At 33.7% G+C, this 14,157-nt stretch overlaps 1 protein-coding gene across 1 annotated transcript in view; it reads left to right on the top strand.

Annotated features, from left to right (window-relative positions):
* The window catches only part of LOC142341310 (uncharacterized), a 216,660-nt gene that overhangs the window by 85,676 nt on the left and 116,827 nt on the right, over nucleotides 1–14,157 (top strand). Inside the window, exon 21 of the mRNA XM_075392234.1 lies at nucleotides 10,086–10,763. Coding sequence (XP_075248349.1) covers nucleotides 10,086–10,763 — 678 coding nt within the window. The remainder of the gene's footprint in view (nucleotides 1–10,085; nucleotides 10,764–14,157) is intronic.

Below are 14,157 nucleotides of genomic sequence, written 5' to 3'. Positions count from 1 at the left end.
GAAATTGGGGGCGGAAATTTTGTCTATAACTTTGTCTGTAGACTTGTTGAGGGTAATGTGGTGTGAAAATGTTTACTGGGCCTTGTTCTGGTGGCTCATTTTTAGATGCTACTTTCTGTTCAAGTTTCTGTTCAAGTTTTTTCTGATTATTTGAAATAGTAGTTATTGCTTTTAACATTTTATCTGTATTTGACTCTGTTATTTCGTTAAATCCGTCATCAAAGTACTCTTCTCTGTTACACATCTCCCTTATTGCAATCTGTTGGCTAGCTAAGGTGCATAATTGATCAATGGTATCTGTATCTGGCCTTTCTATGAGCTTAGGCTTAAGCCAATTTGGCATAGACTTAATAAAGAAGCGCTTTATTTGCTCGTTTTTCCGATTTTCTGACATCTGAAGGGCAGATTCTCTTGCTGCTGTCTCTCTTTCGAATCGACGGGCTTCGGGATCACCTACTCCTGCTGGTGCTACTACTTTTTCAGGTGCTGGATATGCTTTATTGGCTTCGGTTCTTAACTTTACTAAGAAATTTTTTACAGTGTCTGTTTTTGGATTAAACTTTTGATTCTCTAACTTTATAATTCTGATCTCGCTCAAGTCATCCTGCGTGAATCTATTTCTTAGAGCTGTTATAATATCTTTAAAGACTAGTCTGGTAGCCTCTGGTAGGGTTAGAAAGTATCGTAAATTGCAGAAAATTCGCTTGTTGCGCGGCCGCGATTGCTGCAACTCCGATTGCTCCTGTTATTAGTTGTTCAAACTCGTTGAAATTGTCCGTTTCTGATCCGGAAAAAGGCGTGATGTTGATTTGTGCGTGTGCCATTTTGTTTTTTACCCGATTAGATTATATACTTAACGTTCAATCAGTCTTATTTTTGTTCTAAAGTATTAAATAGCACCCTTAACTTAACTTAATGGAGAGATTTAGGGGTTTTAAGAGATGAAAACAGTTAAATGAATAGCACACGAATATCAGAAAAGAAACTAATTCGTTCAGAAAATAATAAAGAAGGGCTGCTTATAAGCCTATTCCTAAAGCTCCGGTCGAATCGTCAGACTTATATCGTTGAAGCCGTATGGGCCGCCGAAGTCTCACCTCTAAAGAGTGCCCCTTAGTCTAGGAAAATTCGTGGGGACCACGACCGCACAGGCCTTGTGGAAGCTGCACTCAGATAGGCAACAGCATAATTGACCGAAGTCACTGTTTGATTCATTAACCTCCGGAGCTGGGTGGGGAAATAAAATATAATTGTTTTTATTTTGTTTAAATTTATGTTTTGTCCTCTTTTAGCTAATATTTAAGTGATGGTTTCAGTAATTTAGCTTATTATGATGTTTTCTGATAATCAGTAATGATGTTGTCAAGTTTAATATCTCTATCAGATTGAAGTTTGTTACGGAACAGGCCAAATTTGCGAGATTTCTGATTTAAACTTTTTTTATCCAATAAATTGCCACACGTTTATCATCTTTATCTAGCACATAAAAAACAATGGATTTATAAACTGAAGAGGAGAAAGCGGTTACTATCTGAGTTTGTGTTTTACCATTGTTTTGTGTGTAGTTAATGTTATTTCCTTCGATATGTTCAACAAAATTGGGGGAAGCTCGGCAATTATTAATAGCGGGGAGAATTTGTTCTTTATAAATTGACATAAATAAAGCACCAAAATTAATTTTACAAATTCATTTACTCACAATATCCTCGTTTGCAAATACCCTGTGTTATTTTTGTCCGTTGTGGCGGCTGTGGTTGAGTTTGTTCCAGTTATTGTCCACTCAAACACTTTTGAATTGTTGTTGCACTTAGTCCACAAAGACACAAACACAGTTTTCACCCATTCTTTCCTTTGTTACTGTTTTCTGCATTATCGTCTTGCTCGGAAGAGAAGTGCGGGATGCTGGTTGAAGGTTCTTGAGGTAATGAAGTGAAAGAAAATAACGAGTTTGTCAAAAGAAAGAAGAAAATGTCAAATTAATCAAAGAATTATTCGCAATTTCGGTCCGTTAAACTGGGAAACAGTTAGTAACTCCTGTCACCATGTTAGCCACTGATTTTAAGGGTGTTCCTCATGGTAATTTCTGAGGTTAATATTAGCAGTAAATAATGTGATTACTTGTTATTTTACAAAGACTTATTTGGTGTTTCACAGTGCGATTTTTAGCAGATATATTTTGAAATAAAATTAGCTAGCAATAGCTTTTTATTGAGCGGTTCGGATGCGCGATATGTCCACTAGTTTGCCTTGTATTTAATAGTTTTTCTCAGGGTTATTTTGCTCTATAGAAGCCTGTAGTTTTATAAAGATTTTCCAGTTCTTTAATCTTTAATTATTTCAGCAATAATTATTTAATAACTTTTGCAAGAAGTTTCTCAAGTTTTATCAAGTTTTATAAGATGTTAGGCAACTGATTATCAGGCTGGTTCTCCGATGTTCTGCTGATCGTAAGTTCCGCAGGACTGTGCCTTGAGTTGTATTGGTCCGTCGTAAATATTTACTGATCTACAAGTTGGGCAATTTCCGGCTTTTGTACGTCTCTTGATGTTTGTTAAGTACATATACAAGTTCCGTATTAGCACCTACTTTATCAGAATAATTACTTCACCAAGTACATAATCTCCCATGAACTTATTTACTAGTTATGTGAATTTTACTTCAAGAAACTCAAAAAAGTAAATATTGAGGCTTTTAGGCACTTGATATGTTTGCTAGTAAACTGTCACTCTGCGGTTGTTTTTCGTAAACATAAACAAATTAAGGGTTACAGGCCTAGATGGAATTATTGGCTATATATGGCCTTTAATCTAAATGAATATTAATTAATATATAGCACTTAATTAAGGATATTTTAAGGAATATCATCACGTAACTATGAGGGACGAAATAGGGGCGTGACAAAACATTTTGAAAAGCTGGTTGACAATTGTGCTATTGATGCAACATTCAAAGAATCTGGCAAGAAAAATGTAATTTAATATGGAACCCCTTGCAACAGTGCTTGCAAGATTCCGGCAAGATTTTTAGTTCTATTATCACTACGGAAATCTAACCAGAGTAGATTTAGTGAAATGAAGAACTTTGAGCAAACTTGAGATAATTGCATATTCGGCCATATCTAATTATGATGCAAAACAATAACAAATTATTGAGATGAGAACTATTTACTATATTCTTGACATCGCAAATCAAATTGAATAGTTTTTCCAACGTAACAATTACATACTAACGAAAGAAATCCCAAATAGTTGAATTGAACCATGCAGTTTCCTGACTCAAGTTCCAAAATTTTTATAACAAACTGCGTTGAAAGTAAAAACATGCCAAACTTGTTAAACAAAAATCATTAATTTTGCTTGCTCTGAATTGACAACGGTCATGTTTATCTACACTGAAACAAAGAAGCAGCGACTTCGAATCATCAGGTACCAAATCAATTATAGAAACAAGTCTCAAAGGTTATTCTATAAGTAAAATTTAGTAGCAAAATATACAACACAGAATATTTTTCCATATGCAACCGTCTGTCAGAAAGCAACATAAGTTGCTTCGAGCGGCACTTAAGAATCTAAATTATCTACGGTCAAATATCGTGAAAAGATTTTTTAGAAACGAAAGACTATTTCTGTATCAGAGTTGCAGCAAATATTATTTTGATCTTAATATCAAAACTATCAAAAACATAGCGACCAAACGGTTTTCAGAGAGACACTCCATTTTAAAACAGGTCTGAGAACGAAAAATAAAAAAAAAAGACTCTTTTATATAAAATACTAGTTACGCACCGGAGACAACGCCCACTTTCCTTTAGTAATTAACCATCACAAAATCAGTATTTGTTTATGAAAAGCAGTACTGAATCAGTCTACTTCAGGTAATTGCTGCTAATTTAGAACTGGCAAGTCTATATTTTGACATGATCAGAGAATAGACAAGCGTTAAACAGTCAAGGGTTTTTCTTTGTGTCATTACTGCAGTACTCTGTGTGATAACCCTGCGGATTCAGTCACATGTTTACATCTTTTAAAAAATAAAATACATATATCTAAATATGATTATTTTTCTCAGTATTTTTGTCAGTCCAAAAAACATAGAAAAAATGGATGGTATCAAGCGAAAGACACCGATGAACTTGAATTAAAGCTGAAATGAGTGTGCAGTTACAGAAGATAAAATTTTTCAATTTATTTGAATTTATTTCAATTTTTCAATTTACAAGCTACATTCAACAAAATATATACGGAATAAAATTAAACATGCGAAGGACAATGAAAAGCAGAAGACAATGGAATGAGAAAAAAGTTTCAAATGATTGTATTCAGATAAAAATATTGTATGAGATATCAGAAAAACATATCCAAATAAAAAAAAATACGAAAGTAATTTCCTTCAATTCTTTAAACAGTTGTATCGAAATGAGTTGGTGTCAAAACGGGCAACAAAAAAGCAGTCGAGTAAACGATTTTGGGAACTATATTTAAAATTGATCTCTTGAATGCAAAAGACAAATAGAAAACGTTAACAAGGAGGCTCGGTAATGTGCAATCGCACATAAGGTTCCGACCCCGCTCATCTACAATTTTGACAATTTTGGCATAATTTTCTACCAAATGAGGAACAGATAGAAAAACACAAAAATTTGAGTATTTTTCAAAAGTGTATGAACGAAAAGGTAGCCTACAAAGCAAATAACTCAGTGGAGTATAACTGATGCTTTAGATTGCTGAGATATGCCGATATTAGGGAAGCGAGCGAATGCGAACAGCAAAATCATACAACAACAACAAACTTTAATTACATCAAAAAATTTATGTCGGTGTTAAAAAACAAAACTTAATAACAAAGTCAAAATATCGTCAGATAAAACTGAAACTAAACAAAATAAATTGTAATTCACCAGAAAAAAATGGTTATTCACCAGTTCTTAATAAGCCTTGGTAACAATTAGACAAAAAAGAACAGAAGCTTTTAATTTTGAAAATTCGCTGAATTTAAAAAAAAATTAATTTCAAAGTAATGAAAATCATTAGGAATCAACTAAATATCCCATAGGTTTACAATTACCAATGCTTCTATAGAAGGGAATTAAGAAGTGTCGGTGTTCAATTTTTTTGAGTTAAAATAAGAACAACAAATAGACAACAAACAAAAAATCAATTAAAACTTGCCAGAAAATGCTTTCGAAGACGTAAAGCCTTACTTTGGCACTCAAAATATGTTCGAGTGCACCTTCGTCGAACAGCGATATTGTATTATGTGACCGCTCATTAATAAAACTAGGTAACAATTACACAATAAAGAAAAAATGCAAAATTATGTAATACTTGTTTTTTATCGAAAAAAAATTATTTTCAAAGACATGAAAGCCATTAATTACAAAATGAAAATCTTAAATGGGTTCGTGCGTTCTTCCAAAGGAAGCTCTTGAGAACTGCAATTATCCAGAATATGTCTTACGTCTACAAAAAGAACGTCAAATATGACAGAAACCAAAAATTCATTTACTTTTTTTTGTGAAAAACCCGTGTGGAAGCCAGTAACGTCATAACAAATTCTTTAAAAACATTAGATTTTGTGACACCTATCCCTTTTGTCACTTTCCCGTGGAATGTATCATGTGGCCTCTCATTCGTTAAACTAGGTAACAATTAGACCAAAAAAGAAAATAGGCAAGATTTGAACAATTGTTTTTTTCGAAAAATTCTTTTCCAAAGACATGAAAGCCATCAATTACAAAATGAAAACCTTGAATAGGTTCGTCCATTCTTCCAAAGGAAGCCCTTGAAAACTGCAATTATCCAGAATATGTCTTACGTCTACAAGAAGGACGTCAAATATGACAGAAACCAAAAATTCATTTACTTTTTTTTGTGAAAAACCCGTGTGGAAGCCAGTAACGTCATAACAAATTCTTTAAAAACATTAGATTTTGTGACACCTATCCCTTTTGTCACTTTCCCGTGGAATGTATCATGTGGCCTCTCATTCGTTAAACTAGGTAACAATTAGACCAAAAAAGAAAATAGGCAAGATTTGAACAATTGTTTTTTTCGAAAAATTCTTTTCCAAAGACATGAAAGCCATCAATTACAAAATGAAAACCTTGAATAGGTTCGTCCATTCTTCCAAAGGAAGCCCTTGAAAACTGCAATTATCCAGAATATGTCTTACGTCTACAAGAAGGACGTCAAATATGACAAAAATCAAAAATTCATTTACTTTTTTTGTGAAAAACCCGTGTGGAAGCCAGTAAAGTCATAACGAATTCTTTAAAAACATTAGATTTTGTAACACCAATCCCTTTTGACACCTTCCCGTGAAATGTATTTTGTGGCCTATCCTTCATGAAACTAGGTAACAATTGGACCAAAAAAGAAAATAGGCAAGACTTGAACAATTGTTTTTTTCGAAAAATTTTTTCCCAAAGACATGAAAGCCATCAATTACAAAATGAAAATCTTGAATAGGTTCGTTCATTCTTCCAAAGGAAGCCCTTGAAAACTGCAATTATCCAGAATTTGTCTTATGTCTAAAAAAAGAACGTCAAATATGACAAAAATCAAAAATTCATTTACTTTTTTTGTGAAAAACCCGTGTGGAAGCCAGTAAAGTCATAACGAATTCTTTAAAAACATTAGATTTTGTAACACCAATCCCTTTTGACACCTTCCTTTGAAATCTATTATGTGGCCTCTCAATAATGAAACTAGGTAACAATTAGACCAAAAAAGAAAATAGTCAAGATTTGAACACTTGTTTTTTTCGAAAATTTTTTTTCCAAAGACATGAAAGCCATTAATTACAAAATGAAAAAATGAATAGGTTCGTTTATTCTTCCAAAAAGATCCCCTGAGACCTGCAATTATCCAGAACATGTATTACGTCTACAAAAAGAGCGTCAAATATGACAAAAATCAAAAATTCATTTACTTTTTTTTAAAAAAAAACCCGTGTCGAAGCCAGTAAAGTCTTAACGAATTCTTTAAAATCAATAGAATTTGTGACATCAATCCCTTTTGGCACCTTCCCCCGACAAAAATAATGTCATCTTTAACCTTTAATTAACGAGACCAGGTAACAAACCGACAATAAAAGGAACAAAAATGCGAAGTTAAAGATTTTTTTTCATTTTTGAAAACCATTGTTGTCGAAGTCATGAAAGGCTTCAGCTATCTCCGAAAATCGGCTCATTATCAGAAAATCGGCTCATCTACTCTTTCATGAAAAGCCCATCAAACCGGGCTATTGTACAGGAAATTAAATATCACTAAAAAGACAAAGTAAAAACGACAGTTAAACACAAAATTACAAAATTCAATTAAGTTCTTCGAGAAAGTATTGCTGAAGCGGTAAAGAACCACAATCTATATCTTTAAGGATTTAAATATTATCAATTTTGCGTTTTTTGAACGCGAATAATGTGATATATGAACTGCCAATGTGATAACTTAACAAAACTAAAAAACATGAGAAATGGGCAAATACCTAAAAATTAAAAAAATAGTGAAATCTAGTAGTGTTAAAGCCAGAACACCATAACTTAAAGCGTACAACCGGAATAAAGACTGAATTTGAATTCAGTAGAAAGAAGGAGCACTCTTTGATTGCTGACACTAAGCTAGAATTTTACTTAATTAAAAGAAAATGGAGGCAAAGTTCAATAAGCCATTTTTTATTTAAAAACCAAATGTTTTATAAGTCAAAACGACCATAAGCTTTCAAGCAATCAACTAGATAAAATAATTTGGGGCTAATTAGGAAGTCAATATGACCTATCACTAGTGAGGTTTGAAATGATCTGTTTTTTATTTTAAAAAAATAGATTGAATTTTTTATTTAGAAAACCGACTGATGACAATCCGAATTACTTTTGGATATTAAAGGTTCAAGATTAGTACAAAACTAGTCCCGCTAATGCTGGTTGTACATTAGGATTATTTAATTTTTCGAGTGTCATAGATATAGATATTTTGTTAGTTAAAAAATCAAAAAAATGCTGCGTTTATGATAATCAACGAAAAAAATTAGCAAAAAACGGCAAAGTTTTAATTACAGAGCACTCTCAACGGAAGTTGAAGTAGAGTTAGCCCCCTTTTCAGTCTAAAAAGATTGTGTGAGTGGTGTTTGGGTGTGCACTTCCTGCAAATTTAATCAGTGTGGACTAAAGAAACTTATTTCGTGTTGTTTTTGATAATAGTCTGAATTTTGTGAAATATTTAGCCGGAATTTGTAACAAAGAAATTCAATTAAAATAGCCGACAATATATTCTGTCTTAAAAATAAAATCAACAATATTTTTTTGAAAAAATTTATTAAAATTTAGCAAAATTGGCAAAATTTTAGTCAAAAATTCCGAAAAAGGTGAATAAAATCAACGGAATTCACTCTATTTTCTGGAAAGTTTAAACCTCGATATCTCCCGGTAAAAAACGAAATTAAAAAAATCTTTTTTAATTCCATATTCTACGTTGGACAAGCTTTCCAATAATACCAGTCTCAACTCCCTTCGATGAATATATCGATCGGCCAAAATTGACTGAACAAAAAAAACCCATTTGAGTATATAGTTCCTCCCCCCTCAACAGGGGGTCGGAACAAAAACAGACTAAATGCGTTTTTTGAGTAAGTTGTTGTCCAAGCTCAGAGAAGTTCATATTCTTGAAAGTGTGAGTCGATGGAGAGAAAGTTTATATTGCACCAATTTATTAAATTATCGAAATTAGTAATTTAAAGTACAATATGCCGTGAATATCTGAATTTTTAGATATTGGCGCATATTTCGTTGGATACTTCAACAACAGAAACTAAAAATCTCATTAATGGCGTCAATTTCAACAGAAAAACAGTCTTAATAATTAAGCACCAAACTTGTTTTTTATTTACTGAGCGCTGCCACTTTCGAGTAAAGTCTTTCTTGCAAATGGTCAAATTGTAGCAAAAATTAACGATCTTTTATTCTATGAAAAATCTATTTTTTATAAAGAAAGACTACTAGTTTTTTACTCAGTGGTTTTAATACAGCCAAAACATTTAGCATGGAAAGGAGTTTCTAGTTCTTCGTGTAATAGTTGTTAGCGATAACCTTAAACCTGAATAAACATTTTGAAATGCTGGTTGACAATTGTACTATTGATGCGACATTCAAAGAAAATTTTATCTTTCCATGTACTGGAGCTGTGCAATATAGTTGAAACTGTTGCTCCGTGACATATTTTCCAAGACTTCCATTGTGCTGTAGGTTGCGTAATATATTTTTGAGATCTCAATTTTAACTGCAGAATTAAATTTCCGACTGAATCTTATTTGTTGGCATAAAAATGGCTACACATTTTGGGAAGAGTATCCGCAATCTTGACCTGAACATGTTCCGTGAATTCAGCAAATTAAAAATTGAATTTGCACTGTTAATCACTTCCACGCAATATGGAAAATGATAGAGGAGCAATCACATTTACACCGAATTCGCAAGTCGAGTAAACGGAAAAGTTCATTTTTAAACGGAACGACAGGTGGTTTGTCAAAATTGTAATCACTTTTCTTCATTCTGCTTACAGACCAAAAATCATTTGTGTAAAGACTAATCCGTCGATGGAATTTTTTAAAAAAGAGTATTCATTCACTGGTCCAAAATCTCAATGAGAACACCAAATATCACCATCTCTTACTTTTTCAGCTGTGGGTGGTCTCTGTAATGTTATCATAAAGATGCACCTTAGAAAATTTCTTCCTTTTTTAATTGAGCTAAGAAAATTTGCCAGATCATAAAGCAGAAGAAACGGAAGCATTGAAAAAAGAACTATTGTAACAATCTGAAACAACTTTTTTTCTCTCCTAGTTGTATTATTTCCTGAAACCATTTTTACAAAAAAAGATGAGCTAAATTCACTCTGTTTCGGCTGTAGAAATATGTAGTTTATCTTTTAATTTTTTTCTAGAATGATGTCTGTATAATAATAATTATTCTCGAATCAAGTTTGATGTAATTACTGTAGTCCTGTCTTTTTTTTAACAAGCAGACTATGACTCTTAGTTTCAATTTTGTTCGAGATAGAGCACTCTTTTACGATAATAAATGTTCGTTTCAGGCTACTACATAACTCTTAATGAATTCGACAAATCTCTCATTGCCGAAACTACTGCTTCAAATCGACAAAATGCATTTTTCCGAGCTAAATCCGGGGTTATGGGACGGACCACTAGCGGACCTTACACTTCGGTGGTTGTTGATGGTGGAAACATTGCAGGAGCCCTGGACCCGGCCGGCAGTTACAAAATAAGTGTTACGGGATGTTTTGACTGTACCGTAACTAACTTTGAGAGCCTAAGAGCTGATGATTCTATCGCAGCGACCACATCAACTCAAGAACTTTGCAGTGAATTTGCAACCATAGATGCGTACACAGACCCTGCGCAACCCTCCTGTTCGGTTGTGACTGAAAACACAAATACTCTCCAAATCAGTGCAACGCAAAATGCGCTTGATTTGAATGTTGCAACGTTCGAGATCCAACGAACTGACGTTAGCATTCCGTTGGCGACTTTAAGTTCAACACAGTTTCCTTATTCAGATAGTCTGGATACAATTCCAGGTACTGAGTATGTCTATAATGTGTACGCCTACTATGCTGGTCAGAAAAGTGTGGCGGCCACTTGTGTGGGGTGTACTCAACCGAGACCTCCGATCAACGGGGTAGGAAGAGCTTTCACCGATACAGTTTTGGAAATTTCCTGGGATTCTCCAGTGCTAGCCAGTGTGTCTGATTGTAAGTGCCAGTTAAAAATATATTTTGATAACATAATCATTGAATTTTTCCGTTAACACCCCCTCCCCCCGTTTAGGACATCTTGGGTGCAACAAAAATATGCAATTGAGCTCGGAGCTGGGTGGCATAAACGGAAAAGCTCCGATTTTTGTCAGAGAAGCGGCAAGATATTTAACATCTTTTTTTTCTAGCCAGAGATTAGGTCTTTCAGTGATTTGTTTTAAGTTTTGGTTGGAACAGTGTTGTTTTGGACAATTTTGTCGAGGTGTTCCAAATTTATTTCCGCAGCGAAAAAAATGAATTAGAACCAAAAGCTCTAGAAACTGTAATCTGTTATTATAGGAATTCTGGAATTCCTGTAATTTAAGAATTAGGAACTATATGTTAGCGAGCCTAGCATTTTTATTCAATACCTATTTAGGCAAAAATGGTTAAAATTCCAATTATTTTGAATTGCGAGATTGAACCTTTAAAACTGGAACTCTCAAATTTCACAGATTTTTTCCAGAATTTTTTTTCCATATCTGACCTTTTACCCCATATATATTCCGAAGGCTATTATTAAGTTTTATTATTGCTTAAAAACTCTCCGATGTGATGAGAAATTACTCCAGTTTTTATGTGAAAAATGAGTTTCGTGTGAGTTTGCATGCGACGAATTTCCTCGTTCAAATGAGCGCATGAGAAAAATTACCGGGGTATTTAGGCATTTTTTGACATATCATTTTTTTGACATCTAATTTGCTGAATTGATAATTTGAAGATAGGTTTGACAAGTATGGACTAAACTCAAGGTCAATTCATTTTTAATGGCTTCTTTTGATCGTTTTTTGAGTTTAAAAACTTTTTTTTCTAGTAGTATAACGCAAGCAAGTATTTTTAGTTATGTTAGAAATCAAATTTTTCTAAAGTTGTTTGGCAATATTTAAAATATGAACTGCCACAAAAATTTCAAACTGGAAACAAAAAATTGCAGAATACAAATTGATCGCATTTATTAAATTAGAACGAACGAAACATTTGTATAAACTTTTGATTTCACAAAATGCAAAAAACATTTGTCTGATTCTCTAATGAACATTTGTTCACTAAGAGTTAGCTGTCAACGTTTTCAATCACATAAGATTTTTGTACCTTTTTGCGATAAATCAGATTTTAATGGACACAGATCTATGCACTAATTTTTATGTTATCTAGTCAGGTCTTTGGAGTTAACAGCTTACTGTTTTAAAAATGCTTTAAGGCACTGACGAGTACTATTTGAAATGAAATAGTTACACTGATTAGAAAATAGCAAATGTATATAGGGAAATATGCAACGAATCCTTGAAAACTTTTTTGATTTTCAGAACTGTTCTATAACTATTGCCTCTTTGAGTTCTGAAGTTTTTGATTTTCTGAATTTTTGATTTTTTTTACAGTTGCGCTTTCTTCTGTGCTCGTTTTTTCGTATTTTGCTTAAACATGATCATGTGAAAGTAGCATTTCGTTGAAATTTATTGAGAGGTATTTCGTTAAAAATCAACATCAGAGCAAACTTTATTTTACTTGCCTGTTTTAGCTGGACCAAATTAAGGTTGAATGCATTTAATGTTTTCATAGAGAAAGCGGTATAGATTCAGAAAGGTCAGAAAAATATTGATTTAAAAAAAATAGTAAACAATTTGTTTTTGAGGAATTCTTGCGCTAGACTTACCTCATTAGTGGCACAGAAAACTTGATTTTTTTTTCTTATCCGTTCTCTTTCAAAATTTCAATTTTTCAATAAGATATAGATGGAGAAACTTGGCGGCTGTAAGGTTTATAGGTTTTTTTTTTTAAAAAAAAACAACTTTTTTATTTGTTTTTTAACTTTTGCTTTTGTTGGCGAAGGAATGCAGTTTTTTTTTACATTTAGTGGTAAACTTTCTCATGAACCGGCAGCCTAAATTTTTTTGACAAAAATGTCTCGCAACATTGTTATGTGAAAATTTATTGTTCTAGTTTTTTGTCTGTTGGGGGGTTTGAACATTGCGCAAAAAGAAAATGAGCAATGAGAAAATATTATTTATCATCAACTATCTCTCCGTCTTCGCATCCATTCTTAACGTCATTCTAGGCTTTGCAATCAAGCCTCTTGATTTTAATTTCGTTGGCCACTAAGCACTGTTCAGGTTTTGATGCGTCGTCTCCCGAGGTAGCCGACATCTGGTTGTCAATGGCTTTCTTTTCCTGCTCTGTAAATTGTTCGTCTCCGCGCTGTTTTTTTCTGTTTCCCTTTGCCTTTTTTTGCCTTTGCTTCATCTGCTCGTCGATCTTGCAGATGATTTTTATGCGCACAATACTTTGGAGCACCAATCTTTTTTAACAGTCTTCTTGTTTCTGCTTGTCTGCAATGACTTTGCGGCAGCTTTCCTCCTCTTAGCTTTGCCACAAGGAACACCTTTCTCTCGTTTTTTTTTTTTTGTAGCAGACAACTCTGGTTGACCCGTCGCAAACAGCGGCTTCCTAACAACCACAGAAAATTGATCACGTTTCTCCTTCTTTTTCGCTGTTTCTTCAAACCAAAGTCGTCGCTAGTTAGAAACTCCTTCATCCTTGTTAAGCGGGTTAATATCTATGCCAATAAAAAATATGGCTGCCGATTTGAATTTAAAAACCATTTTTTTGACGCTTCCAAACGACTCGCTGACTTTTTTTCGTAATTCGCGAAATTCTAAGGAATTCTCATAGTTATTAACGCTCTGTTTTACATGGAGAACTGCTAGCTCTACCTCTTCTTCACTTGTCACTTGTTTCAAAAGTTTTTTTGAATTATGCCTGCAATGAGGAGATAGCGAAGTTCGTATTCATCATGATAAAATTCTTTGAAGAGTAATTTAACTCGTGGACACCAGCAGCTAACCGAGAACCTAAATTCATTAATATTGCTAACCGAGAATCATTACCTGCAAGTGACCGGAGCTAAAATACAGAATTTGCAACCTTCATAAATGTAACTTTTCTTCACTTGTAATGTCGTAGATAATGACCGAAATGCTAGTGAACGAGTACCTGCTACGCAATAAATGACCCGTTGGCCGCGCTCAAACACCCCCAGAGTCGTGTTCAGCAAATAGTAGAAAAGTTAGACAAAGACAAGGTCGACACATAGAAAAACATGAATAAATACAGGCACGCTTACTGAACAAAAGCATGAAGGGTTGCCAAAACACTCAATGCTCTCAATGTACGCCTTTGTGACATTGCGAATTTCCACCTGTCGGGACAACTCTGCGACAGTATTGATAACTCGCAGGCAGACATTCAATAACAATCTGCCGATATCTATAGGAGTATATGGGTACGTTGGTAGTAGGGTAAGCTCCTCAGATTATCTTAATAGAGATCAAAAAGAATGAAGGTGAAGCAATAA

Source organism: Convolutriloba macropyga, chromosome 6 (genome assembly GCF_964194025.1).
Source record: "Convolutriloba macropyga chromosome 6, txConMacr16.3, whole genome shotgun sequence".
In the NCBI taxonomy this organism is placed as follows: Eukaryota; Metazoa; Xenacoelomorpha; order Acoela; family Convolutidae; genus Convolutriloba; species Convolutriloba macropyga.
The sequence above is the reverse complement of the archived record's forward strand: the minus strand, read 5'-3'. Positions and strand labels throughout refer to the sequence as shown.